Here is a 20,708-nt window from a genome sequence, read left to right as displayed (position 1 = left end):
GGGTCTCAGCCTGCTGCACTGCTGCTGGCACCAGCGCCGTCCCCATGGGCAAACACCCAACGTACAGCTCTAGTAGGGACACCTGTACAGAGTCGATATACTTTTCAGCCTTACCTGAAGAAGGGCAGCAAACTTCCTCTAAGATTTTAAAAATAACCTTTGGAAACTAGCTTTCCAGAATGAGTCACAGCTTGTTATTTAATTGGCCAAAGCCAGCGGTGGGGGTGGCAGTAGCTTTGGCAAATTTGGTCCAGGCAGTCCCCAGCGTAAGGGTGGTTTTCACACTGGGCACGTGGATGAGCAGGACTGGCACAGAAAGGCAGCAGCCTCGGGGTGTGCTTGGAGGCTTTTAGGCTGTTCCAAGGTAAAACTGGGGGATGGGAACCATGTCAAAATGATGTGGGGGAAATGAGCACTGCAGATGTTGGCTTCTATATGAAACCCTTGCTCTCAAACTTGGAAAATTCAATCTGGGGCCTGTTGTTATGGAAGTAATATTTTTGCTGTGATCACGGTTACACAGACCGTGGCATAGGGCAGCTTTCCTGCAGCCGGTACCCACTCCACTAACATCACCATTGTGCAGGCAGTACAGTTTCTCCAAGGAAGAAAATGGAGAGTCTTTAGAGTGCTGTGCTTCAGTTACATCACTAATTATTAGTGTATTATTTCTCAAAGAATCCCACAACTGCCTGCCACCATGCCTCCCACCGCTGCTTCTGCTAAAGGGCCCACTGCAGCAGGTGGGGTTTGCTGGGAAGAGTTTGGCCTGCGAGTCCTTAAAAGTGGCCACCACCACCTTGGAAGGAAATAATAGGGGTGACTTCTCTGTTTTTATTCTGTGCCCAGCTGTCGGGCATGTCAGTGACAGGAAAGGCAGGCATCTGTACTAAGACAGTTAGTGGCAAACATACTTTGTAACATAAAATCCTCGTTCAAAATTACGTGTTTGCAGCAGGGTGTATGTGGGCCGCATAGGGATGTGCAGGCTGAAGGAGGTTGATGAGCATTGTCCGAGCCACCAGAGGCTCATCTCTGAGAACCCGTAACACATTGAGAAATGGAAGGTGGATGCTCTCCTGCTTCGCACATTTCTCTGGGAAAACCTAGTGCTCCAAGATGTAAATCTGATTTTCAAGTTTTGTGCTGTAGAGGTGTTTTTTTTTGTTGTTGTTTAAAATCATGACTTTTATTCCTGGACAAGGTTAACGAACTCTTAATGGGTCAGTCTCACCGGTGAAGTAGCTTTCCTGGTGTGATGAGGGAAAGCAAAGAAATGGCGAGCAGTGATAGGAAGACACCTGCCAGCTTTGAGTCTGGCAGTACTGAGGTCTGTTGGCTGGCAGATCACAGTTCCTTTTGCAGGAAGCCTAGAGGGAAATACAGCTTCTCCTTCTCACAACTACCTTTTCTCCAGCCTTCAATGGGAGTCTCTGCAATGGTTCTTGGGCTTTAGATGAATGCATTCAGATAGTTAGCTTTCCAAAAATGTAGTGTATGTGAAGAATACATCACTTCAGTGGACTCAGACTCACCAGCTGAGCATGCTTTGATACAAGGACGTATAGAACAGCAGTATCTGTTAATAGAAGAAGAGAATCTGTTTTCTTTCTCCTTACATATGAGATCTCTGCCTAATTAACAGCTGTAATGCTTGCAAAATTTAAGAGCCTTCTGGCTTAGATATTTTTGATATAACATCACTTTTAAAATATTAGTCTTTGGTTCTGTGCATACTAAACGGGCTACATCCAAAAGACTTCCATCTGGGGAAAAAGGAGGCAATGTACCATTAATAACCCAGCTGCAAACCTCAAATTCTCTGTCCCATACATACACCCAAAAGGCAGAGAACAGAAATTTGAGTGCATCTGTAAATAATAAAATGTTTCCTTCCATGTGTCAGTTAGTCCTTGCTCTTCTGAGTTTCAAACAGCCATGACAGCCATGGTAGATGTTACTTCTTCACTGCCTCTCACACCAGCTTTCTTGGCTTCATCCTCGTGGCATAAAAGTCTTCAACATCTTACTCCTAAATCACCCTCATGTAATGGGAGGACTGACTGTAACAGCAGGACTGGAAAAGGGAAATGGGTATGACAGGGCACTTTATACTTTTTTTTTTTTTTAATGAAGCCCAACCCTCCTGTTGTCTGAAGATTGTTTTCACTTTTTTGCCATTGTAATTTTGATGAATGGTTTAGGCCTTTTGTGAGATGATGAGTCAGAAAAGCTTTTTGCTTTTTTCCCTCTCTCATTTAGTGTTAGAATGAGGTGTTTTTTTAAAACGTTCTGCATGATCTAGATTTATTAAATTAAAAATAATTTAAAATGCAAGCTTTAGTAAAATAAAGACTTTGAGATTTCAAATTCAACTTAGTACAGGTATGGAAATATCATTTAACTAGTACTTAATGGGTGCTAATCTAAACTACATCCATGAAATTTAGATTTATGTCAGTGTAGTCAATAACCAGAGAGGAATCAGTGACCATTGGCATGTAGCATGTGAAGTATTTAGGTCACAGGATTTTGCAGCATTATATTCTTGGAATAAAAACGTAAGTGGGATAACAATGATGGACAAGAATGCAATCTCTGTCAGGAGGTAATGAGCAGTTTTTGTGGCTTCAGGGCCAGATTAAAGGACTGATAACAGAGACATCCTTGCCTGGTGTTCCTGCTGTTTTAATAGATCTGAAAGTAAGGCTGTTACATAAAAGTGACATGAGGGCCCTCATTTCAGTTGTTAGCCATAGGAAATAGTCCCTTAAATATTTGGCCTTCCTAATAACTAAAAATAGATTTATGTAGTTAGAATTTGCAGACTTTTTTATTTTTCCCCGTAAGCATATTGAAGTGCTAGTAGAGACCTTTCTGTGTCCAAGCTACTGACAACAGACTTATTTTTCCAACTTATCTTTTGTGAACACCCTGGAAGTAGTCCACGGGCCCCCATGGTTTCCCAGCTGACAAGTGAGAAAACATTTCTAGAGCAAGTAAAATCAAATTTGTTTTTACATACCGTAAAATTGCAAAGCACGGCTTCAGTGCTTGATACTCACTTAAGCTCCATGAAAGATTCTTTTATTTTCATTAACCATCTCTCATTTTTCTAAGCTTAGAGTTTTATTAGAATTATTTTTTAACCCTGTGCATTTTTCGTTAACTGTTGGGCTTTTCTTTTTATTCTTAACCTTAAGGCAGTTTTCATTCCAAGTAGCCTAAGGCAGCTACGTTCTTCTGAGCAACTGGGAAAAGCGGTGCAAGCTGTGGATGTAGAGAGGGTGACCCTACCCCAAGTCTACTAGCCAGCTGACAAAGAGAGTCTGTTTGGGGACAGTGCAGTGCATTTATCTATGCAAATGCTTGGGGATTTTTAAGCTTGAGTATGCTTCTTTGTGCCTTTGGTTTGAGAGGGTGCTCGTGTCCTGCCTGAGTTCCACTAGACAAGAATTATTCATACTGAAAATAGGCTGAAGCAAGGGGCTGCGGCCAGAGAAGCTGCAGAGCATCTTCCTCAGATGGAGCTTGATGTCTGATCTGAATGCATGTGGAGTTCACTGTACCATATATTTCCCCCTATAGTAAATGTACTGGGTCTCTAAGACTGTGGGGAATAGTTTTTGCATTCTGATAGAGTTGTGCCATCCACAATACCAGATATTAAATAATGCTTCACATTGTATCCTTTTCATCCCCAGAATAAAATACAATGGATGCTCAAACTGCTGCAGAAAACTACCCAGGCTTTTTTTCCACTTCTGTTCCTCTGTTTTCAGCTGGTTTAAATCTTGAGAACATCTCAACATAGCTAGAAATGAAATCTTTTGGCAGCTGGAAAGCCATGATTCATTGAAAGAAAGGGAGTGGATATGATGGTAGGGAGCCTGGCTGACCAGGCGCTTGCAGCTGGGTTGGGTTAGCTGCTCAGCTGTCTTACAAAAACTGAGTCTTTGGAAGAACTATCAGGGATCATTTCTGTTTTCTCTGAGTCCTGTGAAGCTGGAAGGAGCAAGGAAACAGGGTTGTTTGTTTTGGGATAGGGCTTTTTTGGGTTTCATTTGGGTTTTGAAATCTGCTAAATTTGCTTCTGATACAGACAGAAGTGGGAAATGGCCTAGGGAATAAATTGATTGGTAAGTTCATATTTTTATTCAACATTAAAAATTGTGGGCATGGATGTGTGATGCTTCTGTTCTCATGCAGACTGGTTTTTATGCACTAACATTTGCAAATGCAGGCTTTTTCTCAGCTGTTGCCAAATGTTATTGGCAATTTTCATTGTTAGGAAATTTCTCCAAATAGGTCTTGAAATTTTTCTCCGAGCTTGGTGTTGGGTAACATTCACTGCCTCTGATAGCTTTTGAATATTGTATGCTTTTTCTATACTCATGGTCAGCCACCTGCATTTCCTTTTAAATCTGCTTTGTTTTTTCCTGCCTGATATTGCAGAGTGGGTGGTTTTGTACCATCATTGTGGCTGAAAGTAAAACGGGGCAAAGTGGCTTGGTCCATTGTGGCAGCCTGCTGAACAGCAGGATATTTGTCCCGTGACAGGGAGTTGTTTTCCTATATGGAAACGCTCTCAGCTGTGTCTTGATTACAATACCACCTATACACCTACCGACATACTTCAGGCCTTCCTTTGGAGACATCTTTTAAAGGAATTAAGTCATTTGATGGTGACCACACATTGTTTTGAATTTCTGCTTTGGACTGCAGCCAGTTCCAAGCAGACCATGTGAACTCGCAGCAGCAGATGAGAGCAAGCCTTTTGTAAACCTATCTTAAAAACAGGGCTTTTTTACTACCTCCCCGCCATATTCAAAGCTGCTGTAGCAAGAGTAGACTTTGACCAAGTATTGTGTTGTTTTTCTTTTCCTCTGTAGAAGAAAAACAGGCTAACACTGTTTTAGTTCAGAGCTGATCAGAGAAGTGTTAGGTACCCCCAGTGCAAAGGTCTTTCACTCTTAAATACTCTGATAGTCAAGATGGCCTTTCTGCTTTCCATAATCCATTTTTATTGTAGATCAAACTGAAGAGCAGCTTTCTGCTGTGAAGAAGCTTAGAACAGGAATCTGTTGCCAAACCCCCCCCCCCCCCCCAAAAAAAAAAAAAAAAAAAAGTCACACATCTTCAACAATTTTCTTTAGACCTCTGGGAAAAAATTTACCTCAAAAAGTCAGATGTGGGTGTGGGTCTTTGCATACAGGAGTTATCTCTTTCACAGTTTGCTACCCCTTTAGGAAAGCTACAGTTGAATGTTAGATAGAATAAAATGAGCAATCAATGCCGTGCAGTAAAAAGTAAGATGGGAGCCCTTGGGACTCAGAATAGCAGGTTTGGGTGCTTAAATGAGATACAGAACAAATGCTTTTTGGTGTAGTATTTTGGTATTCGGCTTTTTGAATTCAAGCTCCATTTGCATCTGTCATACTTTTTCAGCAAGTCCTGGCAAATGGGCATTCACAGAAATGCTGGTAAAAGTAATAGTAGTAATAGCGGCAGGTGCCATCTCGGTCATCAAGGATACATGGCTCCCATAAGGAAGTTTATGCTCTGCTGAGAAAGCACAAGCTGCTGTGGGGGAAGACAACTTCCAGTCTTTCAAAGCTTGAACTGTCAGTCTAAAAGGATGACTGATACCGTGTTCTAGTATCAGCTCATTTTAGCAGAATCTCTCATTAGTAGGAAAATACTTCTAAAAATGTGGTGAAAGTCACAAGAAGCCAACTTTTTAGCCTGTTGAAGCTACAGCTAAATTTTAGAAGAGATGTGTTCATTTAAAATTGGAGCATCATGTCTGACCAAAATTTTGGAGATTTGCTGTCTGATCCGGCTGGAAGTGTCATAACCCTTAATCAACACTACTGTCTTAGAAACATTTGTATTCTGTAGTCTTAGTTGTTTGTTCTAACTTGTAAAGAGTTTCATGAGGTTTGGCTCAATATACCTCTGAGATGGTTTTTGATACACACTCTTGTTGCTTCCCATTTGAAATCAAATGACAGACTTCACGTAACAGCCTATAGATTTGTATATTTGAGATCTTGACAGAGGGCTTCAGTCCTGGGATTTGCTGCTTTCTTGTTACAGAATCTCTGCAGAGTACATTGCAAATCCTATTTATTCATTCATGCATTTAATGAGATGAAGTGTGATTTGCTTCCTAAAGATAAGGTGGTTTCTTAGTTTTCATTGTGCAGCCTTGAATTTCTCTTTATGATGTTATTCTTACAAATTTCTTTAACAGCTTAGATGAATGTATTGCATAAACTGAAAGTATAAACTGTTCAGTGTGCCATCATCAACTTTGGAAATAGGAGTGAAGATTAAGAGACTGCTGTGCTAGAGAACTGTTATCTTTTTAACCATTCCCTCTTATCTGTTTTCCAGAGAGCAGATTTGACCTCTGATAAAGATTTATACCTTGACAACAGCTCTGTTGAAGAAGCATCAGGCGTCTATCCAATTGATGATGATGATTATTCTTCTGGGTCAGGTTCAGGTGAGACAACATGTCACAATTTGATTTTAAAAAGCATAAGAAGTAATGCAATTATTTGAGCAAGAGCTGTGCAGTTTTCCTTTGTAAACTGGAGATGTTACTTTCGGTATCACAAGTTCTTGGCGCGCTCTGTTTACAGAGCACTGAGCACCCCTGGGGGCTGAGTTTTAAATATTAACTCTCTGCTTTTTTTCTCTTACTCCTTAGTTGCATCATTTCACAGCGTTATTTTTTCTTTGCTGTCTCTCTGCTTTCCCTCTAGTTTCTGTGTAGTTCTCTCTGGAGTTTAGAAATAAGGATTAGAGAAGGCTTAGTTCTCCCATGACATAATGCTAATTTAGCAGTCTGTAAGAAAACATAGCAGCAGCAATCTTGTTTTCTCTTACATGCATCCAGGTTCACATAAACATGGTATCTGTTCCTTTTTCTTCTTGTTTTAAATTTAGAAGTCTAGATACTGCCAAAACCATGGGTTTTCTCTGAGGTAATTACATCCATACAGTGAATAAAGAAGTTCTTAAGCATAACATACTGAGTTCTCACTCTTAAACACTCATTAGAGACATGTCATGTAGCTAGCTCATAATTTTTCAAAAAGCTGTCAATGAAACCTCATTAATCGTTTCTCTTAGAAAGCTTCTTTGTGAAGTATCTTCCAGACTAGCTGGGAGGCTCCAGCCATTAAAAGCTAAGTGCAGGATTTTATGGTAGTTCTGGAAGAGAGATTTCCTTATTGTATTTGTTGAGCTGTTGTGGAAATCCCATTTGTTTCCCAAGTGTGTTACTTGTTTGTTATTTCACTTTTTGTAATCTGTCTTTTTATGTTTATACATAGTTAGGGATTTTTGAAGGATGACCCCCTCTTGTAGCACTTTGTCTTTGTTACCTTGTAAGCCACAGCTGAGATTTTTCGGGTGGATTTTTGTGTTTCCTGTCTTTTGGTGATTCAAAGATATATTAAATGCAGGTGACACCCTACATTTTTGGGAATCCTCCAGAGGGGCAAATTGACATTCCAGTGTGATCAGAGGCTTAATTGGACGTTCCTGCTGCAGACTTCTTTGAGGGGAAATTTAACATTTCATTTGAAAAAAAAAAAAAAAGTTAAATTAACAAGTCATTGATTTCATCCAGTTCCTAGGACTGTCTAAGTAAAATTGTGATCTACAGGAAAATTCTGATCTACAGGAAAATTGCCCTTTCAGTCAGCATCCCATTCTGTCATGTCTTCAGATGCTGGTGACTTTGTAAGCTTCAGGGAAGGAGACAGGTTGACAATAAATAGTGGTATGGAGAATGGTCTGATTTGGGGTTTTTTCCATCCCTCTGTGTAGTCTGGCTGTTTCTAATATGGATGATTCAAAATGCAGCCCTGCTTTTGAAGTGGAAAGGAGTATACAAGAACTGGCTTCAGATTTGATTAACCCATCTCAGTGGTAAAAGTGGAGCCAGGACAGAAACTACCTCTAGACTTCACCAACAGTAATGCACCAACAATTATGCCTTGGCTTTCTCTTCTCTTTTCCTGTGCTCAGCCTTGACTGTGGGTGGAAGATAGAGTGTATAATGCACTCTTGCTGCCTCTGGCAGTCTCTTTTTCTTTCCTACAAGAAAACAGGAAAAGTCTCATGTAGATTAAGAGTAGCTGGATGCCCCTCCAGAGAGCTCATGTGGCAGTACCTCAATCTACTACTTTTGAACAAAGGAAGAAGTTCAAATAATCTTCTGAGCAATCTGTGGACCCAGTTTTATTCACTTAAAAAAAAGTCTCAGGAGGGAAGCATATTAGGATCCCCTGCACCCTACTCATCCTATACTTACTTCTGTCTCCATCTTATGAAGTAGAAAGTGTCCTGCAGATGTACCACTGATCAATTTTCCTCATGTTATGTTGAATGTGTTCCTCTTTACTGCATGCTCAGTGGCGTAGTGTTCCAGCAGGAAGAGCCTTCACACTCAAGAGTGGTTTTCTTGCTATGTGATTCCACTCCAAGCAAACAGATCCAAGATGACAACATGCTGACTCCTTTCCTTGCTATGAAAATTGTTAGCTGCCACCAGGCCTTTGGAGATAAACAGGAATTGTCAGCACCACCATTAATGCCCTTGCAGATCTTCAAGCAGCATTAACATGGACAAATGTCACTGTAGGCATGACATATTTCAAACAAGAAATTGGCTGAGGGCTTATTGTAAGGAGAAAAAAAGGTAATGGTGTTCTTTTTTTCTTTTCTTTCATAGCCGCTTTTAGTCTTCATGTACATTCAGCTACTGTTGTGCATTTGCCCAAGTGTTCAGTCTGAATCTGTTGGTCAACAGTTTCCAAAGGAGCCATGCCTGCTTCCTGATTGTCCTGTATCAATAGCAGAACGTCTGTAGTGAATTCATTATTCCATTGTTTCCTTCTTGCGGTCTCCATCTATGAGGACATGCCTCAGACTGTCATCACTCTTTTTAGTGCTGTTGTTTATATATAGCCTAATAATAACAAAAGAGTAAAAATAGTTTTCCTGCCTATGTACAACTTGAAATGCTTTTATAGCTACTGTTACTTTTTCCTCTGGCATCAAAGGTCTTTACTGAGCCTTGGTCTTGCAGGTACCTGGAAGTGGCTGCTAAGCAGCACAACTACCCTTACGTTAAGGGTATTTATGTCAGATTTATCTGCAAGTTCTTTAGAAAACTCTGCTTCTTGTGTCTTAAGTTACTCATGGTAGACAAGTCAATGCAGTGTATATATCAGAATCTCGTGCAAATTTTTCCTTCTCCTTTTTTTTCTTCCCCAGCCTAATATTTGTCAGTCAATAGCAGCTTGAGTTGAGGTTAGCTTAGGATGAACTAGGTCTAGACTGACATTGCAGCTGGGGACTATTCTTGGAGGAAATTTATGGTGGTGGGGTTGGAGCTTCTCCAAGAAACACAATGCTCTTGGCTGTTGACTCAACAGGAAGCTGAAGGTACGCTCCGAGGCTGGAAGGCGGTTCAGGAGTCCAGTGGCAGTGTGGCACGGGGCTGGGTGACAGGTGGTGGCATGGCCAGGGGGGCCATGGTTCTGGGCAGGGGGGAATGGGACCGGGGACACACGGGCGCTCTCCCAGGTGCTGAACAGGAGCCAGCAGGAGGGCCATGGCCAACGCTGGGTGCTCCTGGTGTGCTTCCCTTCCTGGGGTGCAGCAGCACAGCAAGGATTCATTTTCCATTTCCTAAGGTTGGACTGACTCGTAAGTGTCTTTCGTATTGGCCTGGAGCAAGATCTTCTGTCCACCGGCTATACCAGCCCCAAACATGTCTCGTGACATTGACTGCCTGGTTCTCCAGGTATATTAACATTAAAACCTATTGTGATACTGTTTGAAAGTGTGGGTTTGTGGTGCTGGGCAGAATCTTATATGTCAGTATAGTTAGAACGCTTCCTTTTATTCTTTCTTCAAGTTTTGTTGGGGGAAGTTTCCTTCCTCAGGTGGGAAATATCAGAGACGCAGCATCCTTCCACTGTCTCCATTTATTTCAGCTGCAGTTCCCTGATACGGCACTAGTAATGTTTACAGTGTCGTCTCTTGCCTAACACTATGTTGATTAAAGGTTGCATTGGGGACTTTTCATGTGAATGGGAATGAGATAAGCCAGCTAAAAATGTGTTATTCTGGTAGGTGTCACATGGATCGTAGAGATGGAAGGTGTGAAAGAGATGGTGGGTATGTGTGTGCTCACCTTAAGACAAGTTTGTGATGGTAGTACTCCCAGAGTGTGATGTGCAACAGCAAATAATCGTGATGACAAAAGATAGGGTGAAATGATTGGATTTGTTTGGTAGGAAGAATCAGTCACGGGCTGCTTTGCAAGTGAGAGTGCTAGCTACCATGGGCTTTTTGTAGTATACAATAACTTAAGCTGGCACAGTCTTGATTTCCTGACAAGTTTCCTCAAGCCCCAAGACTGTGAAAGAGCATTTGTGTTTCCATTATCCAAGAGGCAGGTAATAGATACATCACTGAGAGCTACATTAGATATTTCCAACACTACAGCACAATTTAGAGCTATTTTGACCACTATGAAGACAGCAATTGGGCATCCTGAAGAAGTTGCAGTGGATAAGACAGTGTGTGATGGTCGAGAGCTCTCAACTCTTTACCACAGAGATGGCTATGAGTTTAATTACTGCAGAGATTTTTTGGTGCCCTCATTAACAGGGCAGTATCTATTTGTAGAGGGACTCATGGCAGTTAATACCCAGCACCGCCACCCAAGCTAGCCAAATCCAGAAAACATCTAAAGAGACAGTAATACGTTCAAGAGGAAGAGGTTAAGCTCTTATATTCCAACCATTTCACAGTATTCATCTTAACAACCTATTTGGAAGTTATGCTCATGACATAGACTCTATAGTTAATATTTCCAGTCTTATTTGGATTCAGGGAGGGAGGTGGTTTTTTTTTTGTTTTTTTTTTTTTTTTCCGTTTTAGGGAACATGATACTATGTGGAATGCTATTGCTGTGTTCTGGAGAGCATTAGAGAGGTTTTTTGATCCTTCAGTCTTATTTACAAGTAATTCTGAGAACACTACTGTCAGTAGTGCCTTCCCCTTGTTTAGACCTACTCCATGCCAAGCAGAGACCTGTCTAGATAAAGCTAATTAGAAAGCAGGAGCTGTGGGGGTGTGTCTGAGCCAGTACCCAAGTCAGGCCTAAATGACAGGTGCCCTGATGTTTTTGGGTTTGTCGGGATTCCCCTGAGGCCATACAGTAGAGGAGCTGGGTACTTTTAGTGCAAACCTAGCAACTAGTTCAGGAGTTAGATTAGTCATCCATTTATTGAGAGACCAGAGGTTTGCATCCTTTCTAGCCAGTGAGGTTCAGACCTGTAACACTCACCATTTTATCTGGCAGACACAACTGTTGCCTGAAGCAAAGGTGGCATTTAAGGACTTGAAGGAGCAATTGTGATTAAGTGGGATTTATCATTTCATAAAAATAAGAAAATAAAAGTTCTCTATTCTCAAAGTGTGTTTTATCAGATCTCTAATCTGATCATCAATTTTAATTTCCTTGACTGTGAAAGTCTTGTGTAATTTGGAGGAACTTTGGAAGGTAAAGCAGGCTGAGATATCCGTTGGGCCTTTATTTCTCAAAGAAAACTCTTGAGGCAAAGCCAGAAAAATGTTCCTGTTGGATGCCCTTCCTCATCTCTCTTTTGAAGCAGGATGTTGGTTTTTTGATCTTTGAGTAGCATTTCAAGAAAATACCCGATTCTTGTTGTGAGGTCTTTATTCTGGAGGCTGCACTGTAAGTTTGCTGTCTCTGACGGTTTTTCCAGTATTGTTCCATGCTGGTAGCTTGAACGTAGTACTTTTTTCATGATTCCAAGTTTTCTTTTCTAGAGTAAGAAATAGTTTTCCTTTCAATGCCAAATGTATAGAATTCTTGATCGTGGGTTCAAAATGTCTTTATTGCACTTGTATTTTCAACCTGTTTTATTTCTCTATAAAAATTCGATAAGAAGTCAGTTTGGAATGAGTGAGTCATACTATTCTGTTGTAAGAGGATATATTTTTATTTGTTAGGAATTACTCTCATGCACATTTCCTGGATTTATTACCCAGTAGTTACTTGGATAATCGGTGTCTGTAATGAGCAGAACACATTGAGATTCCTAAGGAGTGGTCCAAGAATAGGTTGATTCTTTTCCTCTTTCAGGCCTTGCAGTAATTTAGTCTCTTGTCTGTGTCTTCTTCCTTCCAGTATCACTACAGGATATTTATTAGACATGTCCATTATCTTATTCTAAAGGAGCCTTCATACTCCAGCAGGGCTTTGAATGTGGAGGAAATTAAATTTAAGGTCATCTTTAGGGAGTTTTCTGTCCTCTTACTCTTTATTTCAAAAGGAAAAGGCTTCTGAATTATGTGGAGTTTAAAAACACATGAATTCCTGGTGACTGAAACATAAAGAAATAGCAGTCTTCCTGCAGATAGAAACTACTTGGGTTTTTATGTTTGAGGGTTTAATGGATTTGCTGTAGAGGAGAGATTTTGTTGATGAAGCACTGTGTTACAGGGAAAACCTGGTCAGTTCATGTAGTTTAAGTCAAGTCCAGATAAAGAAATTGATTGATTGATGATATGCCATTAACTGGCAATCATTAAACTGTACTTTTGAGCTTAATATCAGCAATACAACAGGTAACTTTAATACGAGCCACTTAAAAAATGTTTAACATCCAACTACAAATTTCCACCCCCCTTTCTGTACCTGATCCCAACATGCACCATACACAAGATTTGTGCACGCGCACACACACACAGACACACAGACAGACACACACCCCTCTCGCAAGCCGTGGGGGTGTGCTAGCTCTCCTTATCTGGATGTTCAGGACCCTCTGCCCACACCCCTCTGCTGTGGGAGACACAGGTGCCCCCAGCCCCTTGTGATCCTGGGGCCCCACCACCTCCTGCCACCCCCAGGAGGTGACCCTGCACCGCCAGGGTGGGGGTTCCGGGGATGCTCCCATGGTGGCTGTGGGGGAGTGGGAGGTGGCTGCTGGGGGCACCCACAGGGTGGGGGTGGTGCTGCCAAGCCCCAGCAGAGCACAGGGGCATGTCAGGCAGGGTCACAGCAGCCCTGATGCTGCTCCTGCTCCAGAGGTTACAAGTGTTTATGCTTTTTGCATACTTCTTTTCAGGCTGGCTACTTCTCTTTCAGAAACACTGAGGTAATTTCCTGCTTCCTCTTTCACAGGGTCACTTGGGGCACACTGTTTGCACTCGCACCTTTATCTTAGGCATTGTCATCTAAACCATTTCCCTAAGGTGGGCTGCGCAAGCACCCCTACCTTGGTGTCATAACAAAAAACGTAATTAGTCTGGAAGAATTTCACAGGTCAATGAAATGTCACCTCTTTTGTTTCCAGGTGCTGAAGAAGATGAGGATAGTGCAGTGATAACAACATCCAGAACACTTCCAAAGTTACCGACAACTAGTGATGCATCTAGGGCTGAGACCACCACGGTGAAAATGCAGACCAAGGTGCCTGCACAAACAAAGGTGTGTGGCTGGAGAGCAATACCATTTGAAATGGTTCTGCTGTACCCCATTGATGGCTTGATATTAACTTTGATTTATATGGATTTAAAAGCCCCCCCAAACGTTAATGAATGCTACTGCAGCCTGTTGAATACAGAGCTGCTCAGTTTCATTTCTACTAGAAAGTCTACATAGGGACGTCTGGCTTTCACACAAAAGAAGAGAGATGCAAAAAACAGTATCTCATGATACACAAGATAGTTTCTCATGATACCTTTGAGTCTGAGCTGTACCTTTTTTAAGTCTCTCAAAGAGTTATTAAAAAATGCTGCATGAAACTTCCTTTCTCAAAGGAGAGTGTTGTGTGGTTTGGCTGTAGTTTGAATACTTGCCAGGTTCCATTTAGTATTTCACTGTTTCCTTCTACTACCATAGGTGATACTTAAGTTACCCTCAAAGGTGTTCTGAATATAACATACCTGACGTGTTAATTTCGGATTTGTTATTTCATTCAGAGGCTGTTATTCTGATAAACACAGGCAATACTTAACAGCTGTTCGCTAAATGCGCTTTTGGGGGTTTAAACTTGCTGATAGTGTTTTTCATTCCAACATTGTGATGACAGATAGGTCCAGTTACAATGCCTAGCACAGCTTTCTACGGTCAAAAAGCTTCCTGTGTGTGTTTGTCGGTATTGTGGAGTATGCACATGGAGCCACAGCTTTGTGGCTGCCCGTGATGGGCAGTGACAGTGACTGTGCCGACTTATGGTGCGCCCTGTTTGTAAGCGACGCGGTTTTCCTTTTTGTGCCACAGTCACCTGAAGAAATTGATAAAGAGGAAAGGCCCGAGACGGGTGCCAAGAAGAAGAGTGATGAGCCAGGGGATGACACTGACGTGTTCACCGAGAAGCATTCAGAAAACCTCTTCCAGAGAACAGAAGTTCTGGCAGGTGAGGCAGTGTTTGCCAAAGCCTATCTCACCAGAAATATCACAGAAAACAGAGGGGATCCATATTAAATAGTGCAAATTCAGCATTTGTGTTTTCTTGGTAGATTCTTAAACACATTCATAGTGGGTAGCCAGTGGTTGATTTGATGAGAATGAAATGGAAGTCTTCTGGAGTTATTTAATCGTGAAGTTGGTTGCAAATTGATTTGATGCCCACAAGTTGAATACTGCTTGCTGACTATCTGCAGCTTTAACGGCTCAGACAGGGAGTTGCAATTTGGATTGATGCTTATAGTGCAGAAATGTATTTCTTACCCACACTCCAAGAGCACATCGCTGTCTGGTCCATCCTGTGCAGATGGACCCTGCCTGGGAGGAGCTCACGGCAGGGGTGGGTGGATGAGTGGACAGAGAGGGATGGACGAGCACTGCCCTTAGGATACAGTGGGTCTACTTCCATGCATAACCTAGGGAGGCACAGGCTGGCCACCCATGTTTTCACTGCATGTGAGGTTTTTTGTTATAAGAACAGTGTTTATGGGTATACTTTCCCCCCATGTCCTTGGAAGGGCTGTTGGGAGGCATGAAAGTCAGTTTTGGACTGCATCTTCCTGTAAGCATGAAAATGTGAAGTAGCCTAGATATCCGTATCAGTGGAAGCATGTGGGTTTGCTCTTGGAAGTCTAGTTGGAGTTGATACTTCCTACACATTCACAAATGCATGATGAATATAATGCCTCTGTTCCTACAGCTCCATGTAATGTTCTCTCCTATTACTCATCAAAAGAAAATTCATTTCAGTCTAGGTCAGAGTGAAAACTGATGGAGAAAAGAGAAAACTCATTTCTTAGCCAGTGTAACAAAATAGTTCTTTTAAGGCGGAAAATGTTAACTGTTGAAAATGAGTTTGAAAGAAACTTAAATGTTGTTATTGTAAATTAAGACAACTTTATGCTCTGGCAGTATTGGTGGCTTTCTGAATTGAGGATTTGGAAAACTTTTAATAACCTTTTTAGAACTGTGGGTTGTTGGATCACTGACTTGTAGGTGGAATGCCCTTTTAAATGATTGCCTTCATAAACACAAACAGGCTTTCTGAGAATATATTTCAGGGTACTAATAATCAAGACACTTGCATAACTTGAAAATAATGACGGACTGATTGTGTGAGATGAAGAAGAAACATGATGCTAAACTTGTTTTTCTGGCATATTGTGAATCTTTGTTTCTTTGATTACAGCTGTTATTGCTGGTGGAGTTATTGGTTTTCTTTTCGCAATCTTCCTTATCCTGCTGCTGGTATATCGCATGAGAAAGAAGGATGAAGGCAGTTACGACCTTGGTGAACGTAAACCATCCTGTGCTGCCTATCAAAAGGCACCTACTAAGGAGTTTTACGCATGAAATTCCTATTTAGTGTCTCTATTTATGAGATCACTGAACTTTTTTAAATAAAGCTTTTGCATAGAATAATGAAGATTTTTTTTTTTGTTTTTCATTAAAGAGCCATTACGGCACCTTTATGATAAAATCCCATTGTATTTAAAACTTTCCATGTATTCCTTTAAAAATGTAAAATTAAAACTTAACATTTGCAGTGTTCTGTGAATAACAGTGGCAAAGCATTATTTTATAAAACCATTGATGTTCACTGAATCATTTTTAAAACTTTATGCATAAATATAAAATAATGAAAATTATTGTTTTATCCTATGGTTCAATGAAAGTTGTTTAATTTTTGTCGGCATGTCTCAGATTGATCTTACAAGTTAGTTCTTATTTCATTAATTTATCTGTTTCCACAAAATGCCTTTTTGTAGTTGTCATGGTGCAATTTGTCTTCAGATAATTCAGATAACAGTAACTTTTAGTGTAAATGTAATTTTTCAGCTATGTAAACTTTAACCTCCACTTTGTATAAATTTGTGTCAGGATATCAATTTTACACTTTGCATTGTTTCTCAGCGTACCTGTAGCTTCAGTGAGATTTGTAACAGCAAATTAATGTGTAAAATTGGATTATTACTACAAACTGTATAGTCGTATTCTTACTAAACAAATCTCCTGTGAGGAAGATTTGGAGTAAGCTACTGACAAACCTAAGCAAACCCAAAGACTCTAACAGTATTTTGAGAAGTTGCTGCAGATTTCTATGGCCACTGTATTTGTTAATTATTTGCAATTTGAAGGTACAAGTAGGGGTTTAAATTTTTGTTCTTTAAAAATGCATTTAAGTTGTAAACGTCTTTTAAAGCCTTTGAAGTGCCTATGATTATATGTGACTTGTCGCAGACTGGTGTTAATGAGTATATAACAGTAAAAGAAAATGTTGGTATTTTATAAGCACAGACAATTCTAATGGTAACTTTTGTAGTCCTACATGGATAGACATAATTGTAATTTGGGAACATAAACACTACTGAATAAATCATGTGGCCTAATACTGAGAATTCCATTGTGATATACTTTTGTATGCTTTTCATTTTATGTCTACATGCTTATGTTTTAATGTCACAGAATACAACTAGTAGCTCTTCAAAATCCAGACAAAAAAAAAAAAAAAAAAAAAAAAAAAAAAAAGCCTGTTGATCATGCTGATCCTTGGACCAGATGTATTGCTGAAGTGGTGGAGAAAAGCAGGAATGTTTAAGTCTTGCATCTGGTGTATGAGTTATGAGTCTTTTGACCTTTGCATAATATTTAATGGCAGTATTGACACAGACCTGTTCTTCCTGCAAATGTTGTTTTCCGTACTGTAAAATTCAAAGGAGTACCTGGGTTCATTTATTGTGTATATTGGTTTTTGATTTGTTGTTTGGGTTTGTTTTTTTCCCCATCCTTTTGGAGAATTTGGGTTTATTCTACTCGGACTCCGGCAGAAGAGTTGACAAGTGGAATATCTTCATAGAGAAGAAAGAAATATTCCGAGTAGAAGAGAAAAGGCTTTGTTGCTTAGACCTCAGATAGGTGTTGGATAGAGGGACACATGGAGAAGACGATAGTCTGCCTCCTTATATTATGCTTTGTAACAGACAAATGGCTTCGTCTTCTGCTCTGTTAACCTCCTCATTTTTTATTTTTGAGATTTCCAAACTGTAGGTGTTCAGGATGTCAAGCTGAACTGCTTCTCAGAAATGGCAATGTATTGTAAATAAGATCTGGTAGCTCTTCAGATAAGAGTTGCGTAACTTGTATTTGTTGCTGTCCCAAGTTCAGTGGTCATTTAGGAACAAACAAATGCTATCCTGTGCTAAAATATTTAATATATTGCTTTTTAAATTACTTATACTTACTGGCAAGTTTTTCAAAGCCATAAAAGTTCAACAAGTAAAAACAGGGTAAGAATTTAACAGGTATATCTTATTGTGCAATATTTAGTGAAATTCAATTAGTAAAATAACTGCTTGAAATAACTGTGCCAAGAAAAGAAAATTTCTGGCAAATGCTGTGCCACTGCTGTAAAATAAAGCATTTGTTAAAGTGCCAAAATAAAGTCTACCATGCCTAAACTAATACTTTATTTGTACAGTCTGACATCCAGTTTTTTGAAGCCCACTTTGCTTAAGGTAGTAGATCTGAATTTTCTTTAAGGATGCAATGATTATCACTGTAAGTATAGCTGTAAATATTAAACACCAGATAAATTGTCTCCTCCTTCTTCAGCAAATTGATATTAAGAAGCTGTTTTCTTTTTATTTATATAGGTTAGACTCTGCCTCTATACTTAACGTACAGGACACTTTATCCAACGTAGACACTCGTAATTATGCAGGCTACCAAATATTACGCTTGTCTGGTTCTTCCTGCATCTGCTTACAGGCAGAAGCGATGGTAAAGTTTCAGCTCTGTTTCACCACTCGCCTTTCTTTCCCCTACACTTCCATTATCTGCTCTGTTACATGCAGGAGAGGTTTAATGCTTCAGCTATGTACACGGACTTAAAGTATCACAGTGCTCCCACCCTCCCTAACTAAAACCTGAAACTTCTTCAGCATGCAGTAGGCGTGATGGTAGCATTTATCATCTCGTGATCTCTTTGTCTTTCTGTTTTCAGTGCCAAACCATACTATTAGGGAAAAATTCTATCAGAGCTATCATCTCAATTGTAAACTTTGGTTCAGTTTTCATCGGTCTCAAAACCAGGCTGATGCAGACACCTGGCTTCCAGCAATGCTGTTCAGAAGAAATCGGCAGCTGAATATGCATCTCTCACGTGAGGCTCCCTAGCATGAGTTGGTCTTTGGTTTTGCTTCTCTTTTGTTCTCCGCTTCCTGGATGTGTTTCTAGCAATGCTCTGGCTACTCATGGATGTTGCTGGGCAGCTGGGAGTCTCAGTGCCAGGCTGTGGATGCTGCGCTGCCTGCCCGCAGCTAGCCAGCGGCATCTGTACCTCTGGGATGGCTTTTCCTAGAGACCTCTGGCTCTTCTCTGCTGGAGACACTGTACCAGCTCTGAAGGTCCTCTGCGACCTGATACACAAGGCATTTCCTTGTGATTGATAAGCTCCAGTGTTTATCAAAATGCCAGTCTGCTTTCATTCACCCTGAGTTATAAATGGTTATTTCCTCTTAGATTCTTTGCAAATGAAGGCCAACGCAAGTAATGTAATGCTTATGTTAAAAGAAGTCTCTCACCTTTGCTTTATTCATAGAAAAGTAACTTCAGAGGTTGAGTTCCTGGTGCTTCTGCTTGCCAGCTTTACAAGTGAGTTTGGGATCACGTTTACAGGCTGCATAGGCAGCTTTTTCTTCACTTTGAGCGTTGCACTTCATTGAATTAAGACAAATTAAATTAAAACCAAAAATGTCCTCTTGTATCTCCTAATAAGAGAATAGCATATTTGTAACTTTGGCTAGTTGTTCTTTCGTTCTTTTGGAGCCATGTATTGAAATGATGGTGGAGTGCTGTTTTAAATTACAGATACTATTTTTAAGCAACATATGGAATACAGGAAACTTCTGTAAGCAAATAAGTATCCAGATAAACATTAAACAAAAACTGTTGGTGTGAGATGATCAAAGTATGCTGAATATTATATTCTTTGCTCAAGTAAGCTATTGTGGTTTAACACCAGCTGGCAACTAAGTACCACCCAGCTGCTACCTCACTCTCCCACTCCTGGTGGGATGGGGAGGAGAGTCAGAAACAGGTAAAACTTGTGGGTTGAAATAAGAAAAAATTAATAATTGAAGTGAAATAATACTTATAAAAAGAACAACAAAAATAAGAAGAAAATCCAAGGAAAAAACAAGTGTTGCCTGATACAATTGCTTGCCACCTGCTGACCGATGCCCAGCCAGTCCCCCAGCAGTGATTAGCAGCCCGTGGCCAGCTCCTCCCAGTTTATATACTGAGCATGATGATCTGTGGTATGGAACATCCCTGTGGCTAGTTCGGGTCAGCTGCCCTGGCTCTGCTCCCTCCCGGCTCCTTGTGCACCTCCCCACCGGCAAAGCATGGGAAACTTGACGAGTCCTTAATGTAGAGTAAGCTCTACTTAGCAACAACTGAAACATCAGTGTGTTATCAGCATTGTTCTCATACTAAATCCAAAACACAGCAGCTACTAAGAAGAAAATTAACTCGGCCAAAACCAGGACATAAACAAACAACAAGGGAAAAGGAATTTGAGAGAGAAAAGATCTCTTAAGGAAACTATTACTCTTACAGATGGAAATAATACAGCAATTCTTTTTAAACTTGCAATCAGTTGTATTTGTTGCTTAGCCCTTGCTTTATCAAACTGACATCATTTCCTTTAAGGAATTTGCAATATTGTTCTCTATTTTTAATGAGCTTTAATATTAATTTTGTCAAATTTAAGCTCTTGCCTGTGTATCACAGGGCTCTGAACCTTAGTGTGAAAATTCCGTGCTGTAAATTTTTAGAGCAATGCTTTTCCAAAACGTTCTTCAGGTTGAGGAAGCATGACTTTGCTGCACAGTTTGTCTGAGAGAAGATACAGCAAGTATCCCCCTCCCAGGCATGCCTTCTGGTCCTGGGATGATTCGTGGCTGAAGCCGAAGAGCGGTTTTACGAAGGAACTGGAGCAGGAGAGGGGGACGCTGACATGTGCATTTCATTTCCTCCTGACTGGGCTGACCAGGCGCTGGGTTCAGCTGTGTGGGTGGGAGTGGGGGAGATGTAACCCAACCCTGCCAGTGGAAAAGATGCTTTGCTGAGATTTCTTCCCCAGTGAAGTAAGCTGTGTATTTTTTTGCCT

The 20,708-nt window shown here is 40.6% G+C and overlaps 1 protein-coding gene across 1 annotated transcript in view; it reads left to right on the top strand.

Moving 5' to 3' along the window:
• SDC2 (syndecan 2) overlaps positions 1-18,005 on the top strand; it is a 60,735-nt gene extending 42,730 nt beyond the window's left edge. The window contains exons 2-5 of the mRNA XM_080378497.1: positions 6,400-6,511; positions 13,422-13,555; positions 14,351-14,486; positions 15,726-18,005. Of these exons, the coding sequence (XP_080234623.1) occupies positions 6,400-6,511; positions 13,422-13,555; positions 14,351-14,486; positions 15,726-15,889 (546 nt within the window). The 3' untranslated portion in view covers positions 15,890-18,005. The remainder of the gene's footprint in view (positions 1-6,399; positions 6,512-13,421; positions 13,556-14,350; positions 14,487-15,725) is intronic.
• Positions 18,006-20,708: the final 2,703 nt, after the last annotated feature.

The sequence above is a fragment of the Falco punctatus genome (assembly GCF_963210335.1).
Source record: "Falco punctatus genome assembly, chromosome: 3".
NCBI lineage: Eukaryota > Metazoa > Chordata > Aves > Falconiformes > Falconidae > Falco > Falco punctatus.
This window is presented reverse-complemented; position numbering and strand designations above follow the sequence as displayed.